General features: G+C 45.3%; 1 protein-coding gene across 1 annotated transcript; it reads right to left on the reverse strand.

The window, feature by feature from the left end:
* Positions 1-10,318: 10,318 nt before the first annotated feature.
* On the reverse strand, positions 10,319-11,723 carry LOC146197669 (CRISP/Allergen/PR-1-like). Its single transcript, XM_084597221.1, has 2 exons — positions 11,415-11,723; positions 10,319-10,327 (listed from the first exon to the last, which is right to left on the reverse strand). Exons 1-2 carry the CDS (start codon positions 11,721-11,723, stop codon positions 10,319-10,321), a joined length of 318 nt encoding a protein of 105 aa, XP_084453347.1.
* Between the last annotated feature and the right edge of the window lie 3,461 nt (positions 11,724-15,184).

Genomic DNA, 15,184 nt, shown 5'->3' on the forward strand with positions numbered 1-15,184 from the left:
TGGGTTGCTTGCACGTGTAGCCAATCGCCAGCAGAGGTAAGCGGGGAAACAGCAGCAGAATGCCAGCATGGCAAGCATGAAGAGAGAGAACAAAATCGCAAAGGGATCATAAATTCCACCCCTCACGTACTCCGGCGTGCACAACCCCGTGCTCTTGGAACAAACGGTGGAGTTAGGACAAGCGCTGCACGTGTCACCCTCGCGGTAGATGGGCCTTTGCAAGATGTTGCCGCCCGGACCATAGTTACATGTGTATTTGCGCATGTGAGGAATGGTGGCCCCATTGTGCGTGTAGTAGACGTATCCGCATCCCACGTATTGCGTTGCGGCCCAGATGACTTGGGTGAAATGGCCAGTCGCCACATGTGTGGTGTACACGAACTTGGCGACGTCTTTGGGCGAATAGTCCTTGTACTCCACGAACCATTCGCTGATGGCGAAGGTCCAGTTGGCTTCTTTGACGGGCTCAGACTGAGCGCTCCAGGCCAAGTTCTGGCCCGTTAGCTCGAACACCGGTGTGGAACGTTCCTCCGCCTTGTCGTGCTCCAGGCGTTCTGTCTGGCGTTTGCAGAGGTTAGCGTGGGCCTGTCAAAGAAAGAGCAAGTTGCTTCAGCCTTTTGTGACGACACGCGCCATTTCTATCCGGGATTTCGTTTTTCGTTCCAGTAGTTTTATGCAAGCTTAAATAAAAACAATTATTAAAGACAGTCGTTATTAAGTAGACAGCTAGTAAAAAGGCAACTGACGTTGATTAGAAATGTGGGGGATTCGAACACATCTGGTGGTCCCGTCGAATTATGTGCTACTCTCTGGCATTAAATTCGTGCTGAATCATAAGAAAGACCCACAAAAGATTAAATTCGAGAGCCGGAAATCTCTCTTCAAGGAAGCTTCATCTCCCAAGCCGCTTCTGTCCACATTCTTGGTCTAAACGTCTCTGAAGATGGCTCAGGGTTCGGAACACTCCTGAAACTACAGGTAGCTCTTATTCAAGCGGCACACCTGGTACGCTACACGACCGGCAGAAGACACAGTATGAAAGAAAAGGTACCATATGCATTCATCCAGGGTCTCATCATAAGCCGCATAACATACTGAGCACCGTATTTGGGCCTAAAAAGCAGAAGTTGAAAAACTCAATACTCTCATCCATAAAGCGATCAAAATTGTCATTGGCATATCTGAACGAGCCTCTATCAAAGATCTCCTTCACCTCGGCCTTAACACATGGGAGGAGCTTTCCGAGACCCAGAAAGTCAACCATTTGGAACGCTTACAACTAGGAGACTGGACGTGCAATCCTCAAAAGTACTGTGATACAGAGAAGTTGTAGAATCAAGAAGCACCTGCAGCAGCTCATACCGAAAGAAGTCGGCTCATATATAACCGTATCCCACATCCTACGAATATATTCATCTTACGCACCACTAACATCGGCGGAAGGCAAGAGTTCGAGCCTTTAGCAAAGCGCATAAAATAAATTTGGAAACCAGGGATGCAGCAAGATACAAGGTGAGCCCACTCCGCTAGCTTAATTGATTCCACATTTACAGAAAGGACTTCTGCAACTAGTCAAAGAAATGACACTGCCGTAGCAGAAGAGGCTGCAATCGCCTTAGCTCTTTCACGTGCAGTGAACATACCATAATCATCACTGATTCGCAGTCTGCGTGCAGAAATTGCCAAAGAAGAAAATAATTTCTAACATAGCACTTTAAATCCTTCGTCGCACCACAGCACGCCACATCCCACACGCTTACATCATGTGTCTCTGAGACACACCTCATAGAGGGAAAAAAGCTTGGCAAAGCTTCTGCACGAGGATACGGTAATAGGGAACCATTTCTAGGGAAATTTAGGAGATACCAGCCCGCACCCAAGAAGCATAATGATATCTCCCAGCAGTGCAGATAATTAATGAAAGAAAATATTCCTCACCTCAACCGAAAATAATCAGAGAAGCAGTCACTTTCCGAAAAATAGAAACCAACAGTCACGTCTTCGGCACCTCACTATACAGGATCTCGCCCGCAACTTACAGATATGAATGCACTTTCTGTAAAGTTCTAAGCACCCTATGGTGCGCGTACGCAAGGGACCACATGGTCCCATAACCAGCAGAGACCTAACCAAAGAGTAGTGAGAAACCCACCTGTCAAGCCTCAGCGTGGATTGCCACCCTGGTCTCATCGACCAAACTAGGGAGATGGCTCGGTTCATGGCTTCGTGCCCATCTAGTACGAATATTTCACGCCTGCGCTAAATAAAAGTTTATCTCTCTCTCTTTGCAGTTGACTCGAGGACCCTGCTTTCACAGTAACACGTGCTATGGCGAAGCCTGTAATTATGTCACATTAGGTCGTGTGCGTGTTCGCAATATCTTCAGAGGAATACATGCGTTGGGTGTGGGGCTGTTTACGCCCGGAATGTAGAGAGCATATGTATCGGTTCTTTCTATAGTGCGCACTTGGCAGCATCTGCTGAGACCGAAAAAAAGAAAGTGCTATTAAGTTTGCTAGAGGAATGGTGCACTGCGTTCAATATTATTCGAAACAAATCGATTCCTCCAAAGTTTTCAATTACGCTTCTCTTATTTTACATGAAGTTGGAATAAAGTACTCCGAGCTTTTTCAATGACTGTTTCAAAAACGAAGGCCACAGCATGCTGCCGCGAACGGTGTGCGCGAGACGTGCGGTTCAGCGATGTGACGCTGTCAGCACGTGTGGTGGCGTTCATAATATTCATGCAGGGACTCCTTAGGTGGTCCGACATGGTTCAAGAATGCTCAGTAAGCATTGCCGTAATTGTCAGAACTTGGAATCTATGGCTTCTGCTTTGCTTTCACCCCTCCCATTCATTCACAAGGGACTAGTTTATTCACTGCCCTCACGGGTATATTAAAACTTAATTTCCTTGCAGCTGCAGCATTATACAGAAATAAATGCACCCTCTTCCCTTTGGGTACCCCATACGCAAGATGAGATGCTTTGATAAGATTGTTGTCTTATCCGTCATCTACGAAGCATTCTTCGCTCGTCTATAAAGCGCTGCCTCGAGTGACGCGACTTGAATGCGCCGTTGTGTCATAGAAATACGCTGCAACATTTTTTCGCCACCTTGATTACTTTTTGCGGTTCAGACATTTCTCGAGACGACCTAATAAGTTCAAATTTAATTCTTTTTCACTTCTATAAGCTAGATCGTTGACTTGTGTGAGTTAGGCATCTGAAAATTTTCAGTACCAGAGGAAGCCCTCTTAAGAAAGCTGGAGTTAGTCTAGATTGCAAGGACACCAGAAAGCAAATAATGCAGTCGAATCATTTACGCGTTGCTTTTATTTTTTTTTTTTTTGCATTAAGAATTTGATTCTGAACGAGTAAGGCTTCAAACAGAATTATTAAACACGCTGCCTTCGCTAGGTTTAAACGTCGGCCAACTTTTTGCAAAGGACACTACTGCATGCTTGAAATGCGTGATTAGGCGCACAAAAAAAAAAAAAAAAAAAGGAACGCGCTACAAGTACCGACTATCAAGTCGACATGTGCATACCACTATGAAGTGCGACGCCCATACAGTTCAGTAGGAAAGGGGAATACTTTTAAGGAATAGGTTCTCATTTGCTTTGTTAGCCTTAACGAGACTGCGGTGCTGTGCATTTGACCATTATTTAGCTTTATTTGTCCGTCCTTCTTTAGCCGTATTTATTTTCCAATTCGAAAAACATTATGCGTCTCATTAAGCGAATGTAGGTGGAATTCGTCTGTCGTGCTTGCGAGATGTTAATAAAAATCCCAGTCAAGGAAACAAAAAGGGTTATGTCATCAAACGGCCATATGACACACAGCAAGCCAACGGTGCATCACATGATATAGCCAGACCCATTAGTTACCGAGGCCACTGCTACTTCAGAAAATGCTGTACATGCCCACTGACTGACATATATGTTGCGCCAGTTTTCTCGACATTCATTATCAACATTGTAATGCGACCTGAGCCGGACAGCATGTCGGGTGACGTCACTTGATTTCTCGTTGGACATAGCCCGCGGCTGCTATTCAAGTTAGAGGCTATAGCTCACGATATTGATTCGAATCGACAACGTATCCATATCCAATAGTGTGCTTTCAAACAGACACTTCGCGCTTACGGCTCTCAGAAGCAACGTGAGCTATTACAGCCTACTTTGAATACGCGAACACAGAGGACCTTTATTCAGCCAGTTACAGGCTGAGCGCACACCAAATACAGTGCCAGCAGAAAACTTCAGTGCATGTCGTAAACCCCACTCGTATGTGATCGCATCGCCGAAAAACTGTCCACCAAACACACATGGCAACTTCTCCGACATCTCATTGACCCTATACACGCACCACGTCAACAGTACAACATCACGTGACACGCCTCATACACGAACTTATTGAAAATCCCGACGCCCTCCTAGGCCCCACACTTCAAAACACATACACCTCTCCGGGAGCCCCCACACCTTTACCCCCGTATACAGGACAGCCCAATTCGACACTGGACACAGAGTTCACAGAGACGGAAGTCAGAGCAGCCCTTCTTAGTCTCCGAACAAACTCGGCACCTGGTATGGACCAAATCACAAACGTCATGCTTCGTAATCTGGAAGACCAGTCGATCACCAAAATTACGGCATACTTTAACCAGAGCTGGGTGGAGGGTGTCCTCCCGCAGTCCTGGCGTCATGCGAAGGTTATATTTATACCCAAACCTAACAAACCACTTACACTCAAAAACCTTTGCCCTATTTCGCTAACCTCTTGCCTCGGGAAGCTTTTCGAACATGTTGTGTTAGCGAAACTTACAGCACATATGGCAGACAACAATCTATATCCGCACAGCATGGTGGGACTCCGACCCCATATGTCCGCACAGGACGCCTTGCTGCAACTCACCCACGACATTTTTGACCCACTACTTCCTTGTCACACCAAGGCAGTCTTAGCTTTGGCTCCTTCCAAAGCTTTTGATCGCATCAAACATCAGGCGATCATGACTGCCCTATCCACATTGAATGCAGGTGCACGAACACTTATATTCGAGCATTCCTCACTGACCGCACGGCTGAGGTACACTTCGGCCCTCTTTCTTCCTCCTCCTACACGCTTCAAAGTGTCGGCTCCCCGCAAGGGTCCGTCCTCTCCCCTTTTTTATGTAACGTCACCCTAATTCCCATCGCCCGAAAACTGTCGGACATCCCGCATCTGAAACACACCCTCTATGCCGACGACATCACGCTGTGGACCACTCACGGCAGTGATGGCGATATAGAAGACACCTTACAGGAAGCAGCCACCCAGACCGAAAATTACACAAGGAGAATCGGACTGTCTTGCTCCCCAGATAAGTCCGAACTGCTGCTCATCCACCTCAAGAACCACCATTCCCCAGCTCCCCTTTCACTATTGAACTGAATGGGAGCCCAGTACCGGAGATTGAAACCCGCCGAGTATTGGGCGTACACATCCAGAGCAATGATAAAAATACCACCACCCTAAAGAAACTCAGGCAGGTTGCACGTGGGATATCGCACCTCATCCGCAGAGTTTCGGGCCACCATAGGGGCATGAAGGAGAGTGACCTTTGTCGCCTCATCCATGCCTTCGTCTTCAGTTGTGCGTTTTACACTACTCCTTACCTAAAACTGTCCAAACATGACATAAACGCTTTGGATGCCTTGATCCGCAAGGCATACAAGGTCGCACTCACCTTCCCCTCAACACACTCACAGACAGATTTCTAGGCCTGGGTCTGCACAACACGACTGGGGAGTTCGTGGAGGCCCACCGACAGGCTCAATACATCAGACTCACGCAAACATCCACTGGACGGTATATCCTCTACTCCCTTGGAATCAGGATACCGGCTAACAACCCCACCCTTTTCTCCATCCCTCGACATATCCACCAAGGACTACTAATCAAGCCACTCCCGAAAAATATGCATCCATCCTACCATGATCAACGCCGCAGAGCCCGTGCAAAGGCGCTCCACCGATATTATGGCGGTGAGTCGGACGCCGTATGGATGGACGCTGCATGCACGGGTGATGAAGCGACCGCAGCCGTGGTGGATTCCTTCTCGCCCCCTCTCATCACATTACCTCTCCCCCAGACACCGCCCCAGAAGCTGCAGAGGAAGCTGCCATTGTATTAGCCATAACCCGCACGGAAGCCCAGTACATTTTAACTGATTCAAAAACAGCAATTCTAAATTTTGCACGTGGCCGAGTCCATGTTCCTGCTTTTAGCATACTGGACTCGCCCGATGCACCTCCACCCCGCCATGTGGAGCTGATATGGGTGCCTGCGCACTCTGGGAATCCCGGAAACGAGGCTGCCAACGTTTTAGCTCGAGGTTCTTTAAAGCGAGCTCAGGTGGCCTCTAATCCTGGATTTACGAAGGAGCGCGTGCACTCGTTCAGCGAGCTGACGCAGGCCTACAGAGCCTCGCGCCAGCTCTACCCCCAACCCTACCCCTCCCTGGACAATAAACACGCAGCACTATGGCGCAGACTGCAAACACACACTCTTCCTTCGCCCCTTACCCTTTCCCACTATCATCCCTCCTTCCACACTCCTGCTTGTACCCTTTGCCTCTTCAATCCACATCCTCTCCCTCTGCCCGGCAGACTTTCCCCCGCGGGGCCTAGAGCAACTGAAGACCTGGGAGGACTGGGAGACCCTGCTGCGTTCGAAGGACCCGGCCGTTCAGACCATCGCCACCGACCGGGCTGCCAAGGGACATAAACACTTGAATCTCAGTGGGGTCGTGCGGGGACCCAGGGGCCTGCGCGCCCCGAATTCCTACGTCTAATAAAGGTTTTTTCTCTCTCTCTCTAACTGACGCACATAAGCAGTCTTAAGTTTGTCGATTTTTTGGGTAGCTTTGCTGGTTTTTATTTCTTACCCTAAGTTTGTTTTCAATTTAATGGTGCATCATATGCTTGGTGTCTCGAATTTGTACTTGCGACCTATAGTAAGTGCAGCCACCCATAGTGGGAACTGCTGAATAATGTTTGGTTCATGCTTTATCTACGATATCTGAACTCTCCACAAAATTGAACTGCTGCCGTTTCCGTATAGTTGCATGTCACATGCTATTCGACCAATGCACGTCGTGAACAATGTCTTCTGGTTGAAATATTTTCGCGTAAATGAGGACCCTCGCAGTGTTGTCCGAGGCAGCTGCACTACATTATTGGCCGTCCTATTAAAATGCTTTTTGACGCACAGCCGCTTTTTGTCTTTTTGCGTAATAATAATGGATTGTCATTTGGTAGAAAAGACGCTGTTTAGGTATCAAGGGATTTTCGGTCACTGGCAGTCAAGCGGTATGGTTGCTGCCCGTACGATTTTATGTCTGGCAGCAGGCTAATCTCGCGTTAGATGCCTTCACGCAAGCCAATATCATCTGGTATGGTCGTCCCTGTGCGTCAGTTGCACCTGTCGCTTTAAGTGCAGGACAATAATCACAGTGCGACTAAACTTTGCAGCCATGGCAGCGCGGCGCTTGCACTGGTTCATTGGCTGTCGTGGACAAAAAACGGCAATAATTTGAAAATAGATTCTTTGACATCTCGAAGACCACACTACTACGAAAAGTTAATGGGGTTGTACCCGGCTGAACCTAGTTACCGAGCGTTAGCTTTGTAGGCCTTGCTTTGGGCTACATTAGCAGGGTTCTCCGAATCAGCCAGATGCTTTCTACAGTTCCTCGAATGCACAGCCCGAATAAAGACACAGACGACACAGATGTAAACGGGACAGGCGCTATTCTACATGTGTTGTCCGTGTTTACATTTGCGCTCTGTTTTCAAGAAATTACTATCAGCCATCCCGAACCAAGCATCGCTGCGGAAGAGTGTAAATATCGGCGGCACCGCATCACACACGGTTAGACTGAGGAAGCGAGCCGCAGTTAAGCTGCTTATGTACCGTCTCTAAGCAGCTGTCATGTGGCGGCGAGAGCCCCGCTTTAAACCATGCCGCGACGAGTCGAAAGAGGAGCGCACTACGTAGAGACACATGCTTACGTAAGTATGTTTATCTAAGCTCACGACGCAGACGGGGGAACGAGATTGCGAGTCTTGCGTCCCGCGCTGTTAGGGCCAGAGCTTTTTGATCATATTAGTTGGGAAAGTCTAGTTCAAAACGTGACTATATTTAATACGATATTTGGGCGCTTATGGATTTTATCGCATTATAGAAGTGGTCGAAAAAAGCTATCTGCTCCTGCCGTCATCGCCATCTGAAAATCACTTTTTTCTTTCGTATCGTTAGCTCAATGGCGGTTACGCCTAAGAATGTTTGCTTATTGGAGCTCTCCGAGTGATTTCTTTTTCCAGGTGGTTGTGCATCTGTTAACAATTTGAAAGTTTGCAACTGACACACTGCGGCTGCGGTCGCCACCACCACTCGAATACATCCGAATTTTGACCAATCAAATCACCGTTTTTTCTTGTACATGGGCCCTATGGGAAGTTTTGCGACTGGTAATATTAAATATCAATATGAGGACTTCATATTGCGCTGCCAAATTCTTGTTTGGATCTAATGTATACCTCATAGGCGAGTTTTCGGATGTAACTGGCAGATAAGAACAGAGAACGTCTTATATGAAGCCAAGTGTTTTGGATGCATCAGCCGCAAGATTTGTTATATGTTCAGACAAGTTTAGTGTGTACGTCATAACACCTAGATTTTGTTATATGTTCAGAGTGTTCGTCATAACACCTAGATATCGGTATGATCCAACACGTGAAACTGCTGTGGAGTTTAATGAGTACGAATAATTAAGGGTGAATTGCTTTCTGGACACTTGCATACTCTTGCATTTGTACACATTCAGATTCATCAGTCAGGTGGCGCACCAGGTTTCTATTACATTTCAACCTTTCTGCAGGAGTCATTGGTTAAAGGTAGAAGCGATGCGGAGAACGCAATAATCAGCGAAGAGAAGAATTGTGCATGAAATGCGCGTAGAGAGGTCGTTGATAAAAACTAGAAATAGAAGTGGTACAATGACAGAGCCTTGTGGTACACCTGAAATAAAATGAGAGTTTTGGAACGATGGTTGCCAAAAACAGTAAACTGAATACGGTCTGAGGGGAATGACGAAATCCATAACAGTTTTCAGGGGTATAGGGAGAGAGACGTGAGCTTAGCCATCATACGTTGGTGTGGGACACGGTCGAATGCTTTAGAGAAATCTAAATAAATTATGTTAGCTTGAAAATAAGAATCGAAGTTTAGGTGCAGGTCCGTAGTAAATTTACACAGCTGTGTATCACATAAAAATCCAGAACGGAAGCCGTGCTGGTTGGCAAAAAGGAATGAATTCTTGCCTAAGTGAGAGGCGACTTGTGAGTATATAGTACAGAATTTTACAAGCGATACACGTTAAAGAAATCGGGTGATAGTTTTATTGATCAGACCTATCGCCTGCCTTAAAAACCGGAACGACCTTGCTTATTTACAGTAATTTGGGATTTAACTGCTTGACGTTGACTGGCTAAAAGTTAATTGTAATATCTGGCTGGCTGGAATAGTGCCTTTCAGGAACTCGGCAGGTATCTCGTCGGGCCCGGGAGCGCTAGACGACTTCAGGTTGTCAATGAGTTTACCTATAATAATAATAATAATAATAATAATAATAATAATAATAATAATAATAATAATAATAATAATAATAATAATAATAATAATAATAATAATAATAATAATAATAATAATAATAATAATAATAATAATAATAATAATAATAATAATAATAATTGACTCGCAGGAAAGGAAAGGCGCAGCACACACTTGTTCCTTGGACACCTGGAGAGAAAGGGAGGAAATAGAAGTGAGAGTGAAAGCGGGAAAAGAAGAGGAATGGAGGGCTACGAAGTAATTTCGACCATCGGTGGTCTTCGTTTCGAAGGAGGCGAAGAGGAGAGGCGATCGTGTGCTGAGCGATGCTGTTGTTGTTGCGTCTGTAGAAAGAAAAAAAAAATTTTGACAGATACTGCGTCTTTCCCTTCCTGTTAACAAATTATTTTTATTATTATTATTATTATTATTATTAATATTATTATTATTATTATTATTATTATTATTATTATTATTATTATTATTATTATTATTATTATTATTATTATTATTATTATTATTATTATTATTATTATTATTATTATTATTATTATTAAAAAAGTAAAGACCAATTCTCGAAACTAAGCGGAAGAAACACAGTAACTATGCAATTAAAACGCTATATTCCCGTTGATAACTCTCTGCACTATACTGGTGTTCACGCAAGCTGGGAAATACACACCACAGGACATGTTAAATAAAGGTTATGCATTGCTCAATTGCGTCCACAAGCGCGGCCCACTGGGTGCGCACTGTGGTCCTAGTGCATGCGCATTCCGTTTTGTCCGGCATGCCAATTGGCACCAGATATCGCAGACGCCTATTAGCCGTGCGATTTTTTATTTTTTTTTTACGCTTTGAGAAAGACTGTGAACGCAGGGGAAGGTAGTGTGTGTTCTATTGGGAGGAAAGTTTCGATGGAGGGGAAAAGCAAGGTGCCCCTGTACTGTGCGATGTCAGTGCACGTTAAAAAACGTCGGGTGGTCGAAATTTCCGGAGTCCTCCACTACGGCGTCTCTGATAGCCTGAGTCGCGTTGGGACGTTAAACCTCACAAGTCAAACCAAACCTTTGGGAAGAAAGCTGTAAGGAAAATCCGGACGCGGCAAATCCAGACATGATTGCCAACTCACTGCTAGTTGGACGGCGGCGATCCGAACTTCGCGTCGCTTCGCATCGTAAAGCTTATAATGGGACGTGACAATCATTGTATCAGGCTAATTAAAACATGTGCAACCAACCCAGTGACTGCAACCCATCAATTCACTTGTAACCATAGAATGCCGCGAATAGAAAGAACGAACGGCAAATGCGGCCCATGAACAGCAGATCAATAGCGAGCCTTATTTAGGTGCTGAATCATAATCCATTCCGCAAGGTAGCTTATCCTGCCGCTGTCGCTTTGCATTTTCTTTTTCAGACAGCGTCATAACTGTTTCCAGGCTCAGAAACACATATCGGAGGAATATTTGTTCCCTTCTTGCCCTACTCCTTTCTCCTCCCCCTCCCCCCTCTCCCCTCTCCAGCTTTTCTTCTGGGGATCAAACGCGCATTTAAACCCCTCGCCAGTGATGATCGCGCTGTCCAGACGAGGACAACTCCTCATGTCGAAACGTTGGCTAGGAAGCGAACTAAGGCTCCCGTTCTACCCTTGCTCAGTGCTCGTTCATCGAGAGAGGCACACTGTAGGTACGGCCGGGCTCGTGCTTAACAAGTGAGCGCCCATACTACGCAGCCAGCGGCACACATACGCACCTGCGCCACCTCGGCCAGACCATAGTCCCAGTTCAGTTCTAGCATGTCGGCCGCCTTGGGGTAGCCCTCCAGCCGACCCTGCGCTACCTGGCTCCGGTAGTCGTTGTGCAGCTTCAGTATTTCGTCAATTTCAGCAGCAGAGACGCCGGCCGTGAACACTTGGCACCAAGGGCTAGGTGGTTTGCACGCCGTGTGCGTGGGCTTGTTTTTGTATTCTGGGCGGCAGGTGCTATCTTGTCTCATGATACCCAGGTACAGCCAGGTTGCCGCCGCAAACAGGAACGGAATAGCTGCAGTAGATTTCGCCATGTCTTCGTTGCTTTCGATTCAGTGCTCAATATGGCGACGTCTTCTCCTTCGGTGAATATGGCACATACCCACAGTGAGGGATTGGCCAGATGACGATGATGATGACCTCAGACAAAATGGCACATACCCACAGCGGGGGATTGGCCACGGTGCATTGTAGATTGTAAATATATATTGTCAAGGACTGGAGTATTCAGTGGGCGTTTAACTACAATTTTGAAAAATCAAAAGGAAAATAAAAAGTAATGAATTCATACCTAGAATAGGAATCTACCTGTTGAAGTTATGTAATCATAAATAGAATCGCACACTGGTTTTAAGGCATATCCATTGACGCTTGCCCCGAAGGAGAGGAGAACTGGAGTGGTTAGTGGGAGGCCTAATCTCGAAAGGGGAGTCGCTAAGTAAATTTTGCGGAGAGATGCGAACCCCCGGCAGAAGAGGAAAAAAATGATCTATGGATTCAATTTCTTTGCAAGAGTCACAGAGGTTAGTAGCAGATATGCCCGAACGACATAAATACAGATTTAGTTTCGGTAATCTGCTGCGCAAGAGAGTCACAGACACTTCACATAGCCTTGAAACACACATACGGCCACGACAAGGCCATCTGAGGTGTTGGTAATCTGATGCAGAAAGGAGAGGCTCGTGACTGAGGTGATGGAGACGTTGGAACTTTTGAAATCGTGCTAAAGTTACGTAAACGGTTTTAGGTATGCACGGAACAAGAGGTCCACCAAGAGCGAATTTTGCTAAAAAAATCTGCCCTTTCATTATATGTAATACCACAGTGGCCAAGGACCCAGTGAAAACACAAATCTGTAATGTGAGGAGGAAGAAAAAAATAAAGGCAACGACAAAACAGAGTGTCCCTCGAATTTTCGAGCGATGACAGAACGGATAGGCTGTCAGAAAAAAAAAAAAATAACCTTTGAAATATTACTAGGGATCTTTGTGAAGGCCAACTCAATGGCCAGAAACTCAAAAGCAAAAATTGGTGTATAGTCTGGGCCCCGAAATGAATAACTCCAGTCAAGAGTCTGGGATTATATGCCAAAAGCTGCTTTTTCATTCTGCTGGGAGGCATCTGTAAAATGGCAATATGGCTTGGAAAGTTGTTTAGATAATCCTCTATAAAGCCATTTAATACATTGGCAGACAAATTATTAGCATTCCTTTTGGAGGGCGTCATCAAATGAGATAATACTATCAGGCCGCCGGTGGTTAATTTGTACTAAAGAGGTTATCGATACGGAAAGTTTCGACAGCAGGGAATTAGTAAACACAACCTGAGGGAGCTTACACCTAGGCCAAATATTGTCAAAGAAGTTTGATGGGATCGAAGTAAATATGGGGTTAGCCAATCCAGGAACCGGCTCCAAAGACCTTAAATATGTTCGCACAGTTAGAAGCTGGAACCGCGAATTTGGATTAGGTAACCGAGCTTCCAAGTATAGCAAAACATTGGCTACTGATTTGGGCAGACCTAAACAAAGGCGCAGAGCTCGCCTTTCCAAAACAAACAGGGGTCCAAGCTTGTACCTTGGGCACCCAGAAAAAGAGAATGGAGCCGAATTCAAGTATTGGTCGTACGTAGGTCTTATAAAGCAAGAGCAGAGTGTCCCGACGCATACCATATTTCTTGTTGCTGATTCTAATCAACCGGCCAAGGGCACGTTCATATTTAAGCACAAGCTAAATCTGAAACTAAATCTGTATTTATGTCGTTCGGGCATATCTGCTACTAACCTCTGTGAGTCTTGCAAAGAAATTGAATCCATAGATCATTTTTTCCTCTTCTGCCGGGGGTTCGCATCTCTCCGCAAAATTTACTTAGCGACTTCTAAATTGAGGCTTTCAGTCCAACTGTGGGTCGTATAATATACCCAAATATTTAATAGAATCAACCTGGGGGATTAGGACAGAATGATAAGACAAGGAAATGTTAACGGGGGTTGTCTGTGGGAATACTAGGACGGCACATTTGTTGACATTTAGAGTTAGCCTTGGGCTGTCCAGCCAGACTTCCAGAGCATTTAGATAATCTTGCAACAAATGATATAGGTTGTGAATATTGTGGCAGAAGCAAAAAAAAAAAAAAAGCAATATCGTCTGCATACACATAAACTTTGACGGCCGGGTGAATAGGAATGTCACGCATTAGTATATTGAACAATGACGGCGAGAGGACTGCTCCTTGGGGTACACCTCTTGACTGGGGGTAGGTAAGTGTTGGAATTTAATTCATCCTTTTTGCAAAAGAATGATTTATCCTTTAAAAATTCTCTAATCCACGTAAAGATGTATAACGGAGGATGTAGACCAGCTAGTTTATGAAGCAAAATGATGTATTCTACGCTGTCGTACGCCTTGACAATATGTAAAGTAACTAGAGCTGAAACCTCTTTTTGCCTCATGGCAACCCTAATACAACTCTCCAAGTCTACGTGTGCGTTCCAAATCGAGCATTCCTGTCGGAATCCAACCTCAGCTTCGCTAAAACCTTGAAAGGATAGAACATGATCATTTAGACGAGAGTAGACTTACCGTTCTATCAGCTTAACTAAATTGGAAGTGATAGCAATCGGCTGAATATTGCCGAGATCAAACCCTTTTCCCTGGTCTTTCAGTAGTAAAACTATTTTCGATGTTTTCCAAGCTTGTGGAATCCAAGCTTTTTCCAAAGAGCAATTCACAATCTGCAATAGATCCGAGGCAAAGTCTCTCAATAGTATTTTCAGCATGGCAACTGATACTCTGTCAACTTCAGGGGCAGCCGATTGCAGGCAGTTAACTACAGACATTAATTAAGACATAGTTACCTTAGTGAAGTTCGTACCAAACTGCAATCGGGCGGAAGAAAAGGTAGTGCGAGCTTGAAAACGCACCGCAAGGCCTTGGGCAATTGATTCCAATTGATCTAATTCATATTTTGTGGACAAAACAGTGGACTGGGTGGTATGAAAGGAGGGCAAAACTTTTGTACGTTCCATGTATCTACAGAGAGATTTCCGGTTGACTGGGTTAGACTAACAGATTCGCATTGTATTCCTTCTTATCTTTGGACATTGTTCTTTTAAACGAAGCTGCAAATAATTTGTAATTAATCCAGCTGTTTGGGCACAGATTATGGGCTAGGCGCTTCTATGCGGCTTTCCTTAGACGATAGGCTTTTTCGCATTCTTCATTCCACCAGCTCGAAGGAGTCTTGTTTTTAATGGCAGACTGAACAATAAACTCTGATCGCCGAGTTGCGTCTAACACTGAAGAGAATACTTCAGGACCGCTTTTTGATTTATCAGAAGGGGAAGAGGACCTGAAGGCCTCTCCTAGATATTTCTTGAACAGTGTAATGTTGACAAATTTACATGATGTACCAGTTGACCTAATCGGATTACATGCAATGTTGAAAGTGATAGGGTGGTGATCACTTGACGTACCGAAGTCTATTGTAGACCACG

Source organism: Amblyomma maculatum, chromosome 3 (assembly GCF_055883805.1).
Source record: "Amblyomma maculatum isolate TAMU_Amacu chromosome 3, ASM5588380v1, whole genome shotgun sequence".
NCBI classification, from domain to species: Eukaryota; Metazoa; Arthropoda; class Arachnida; order Ixodida; family Ixodidae; genus Amblyomma; species Amblyomma maculatum.

What these genes read in the sequence shown, in the direction of transcription:
- LOC146197669 (XM_084597221.1), bottom strand. Translation starts at nt 11,723, where the DNA reads ATGGCGAAATCTACTGCAGCTATTCCGTTCCTGTTTGCGGCGGCAACC.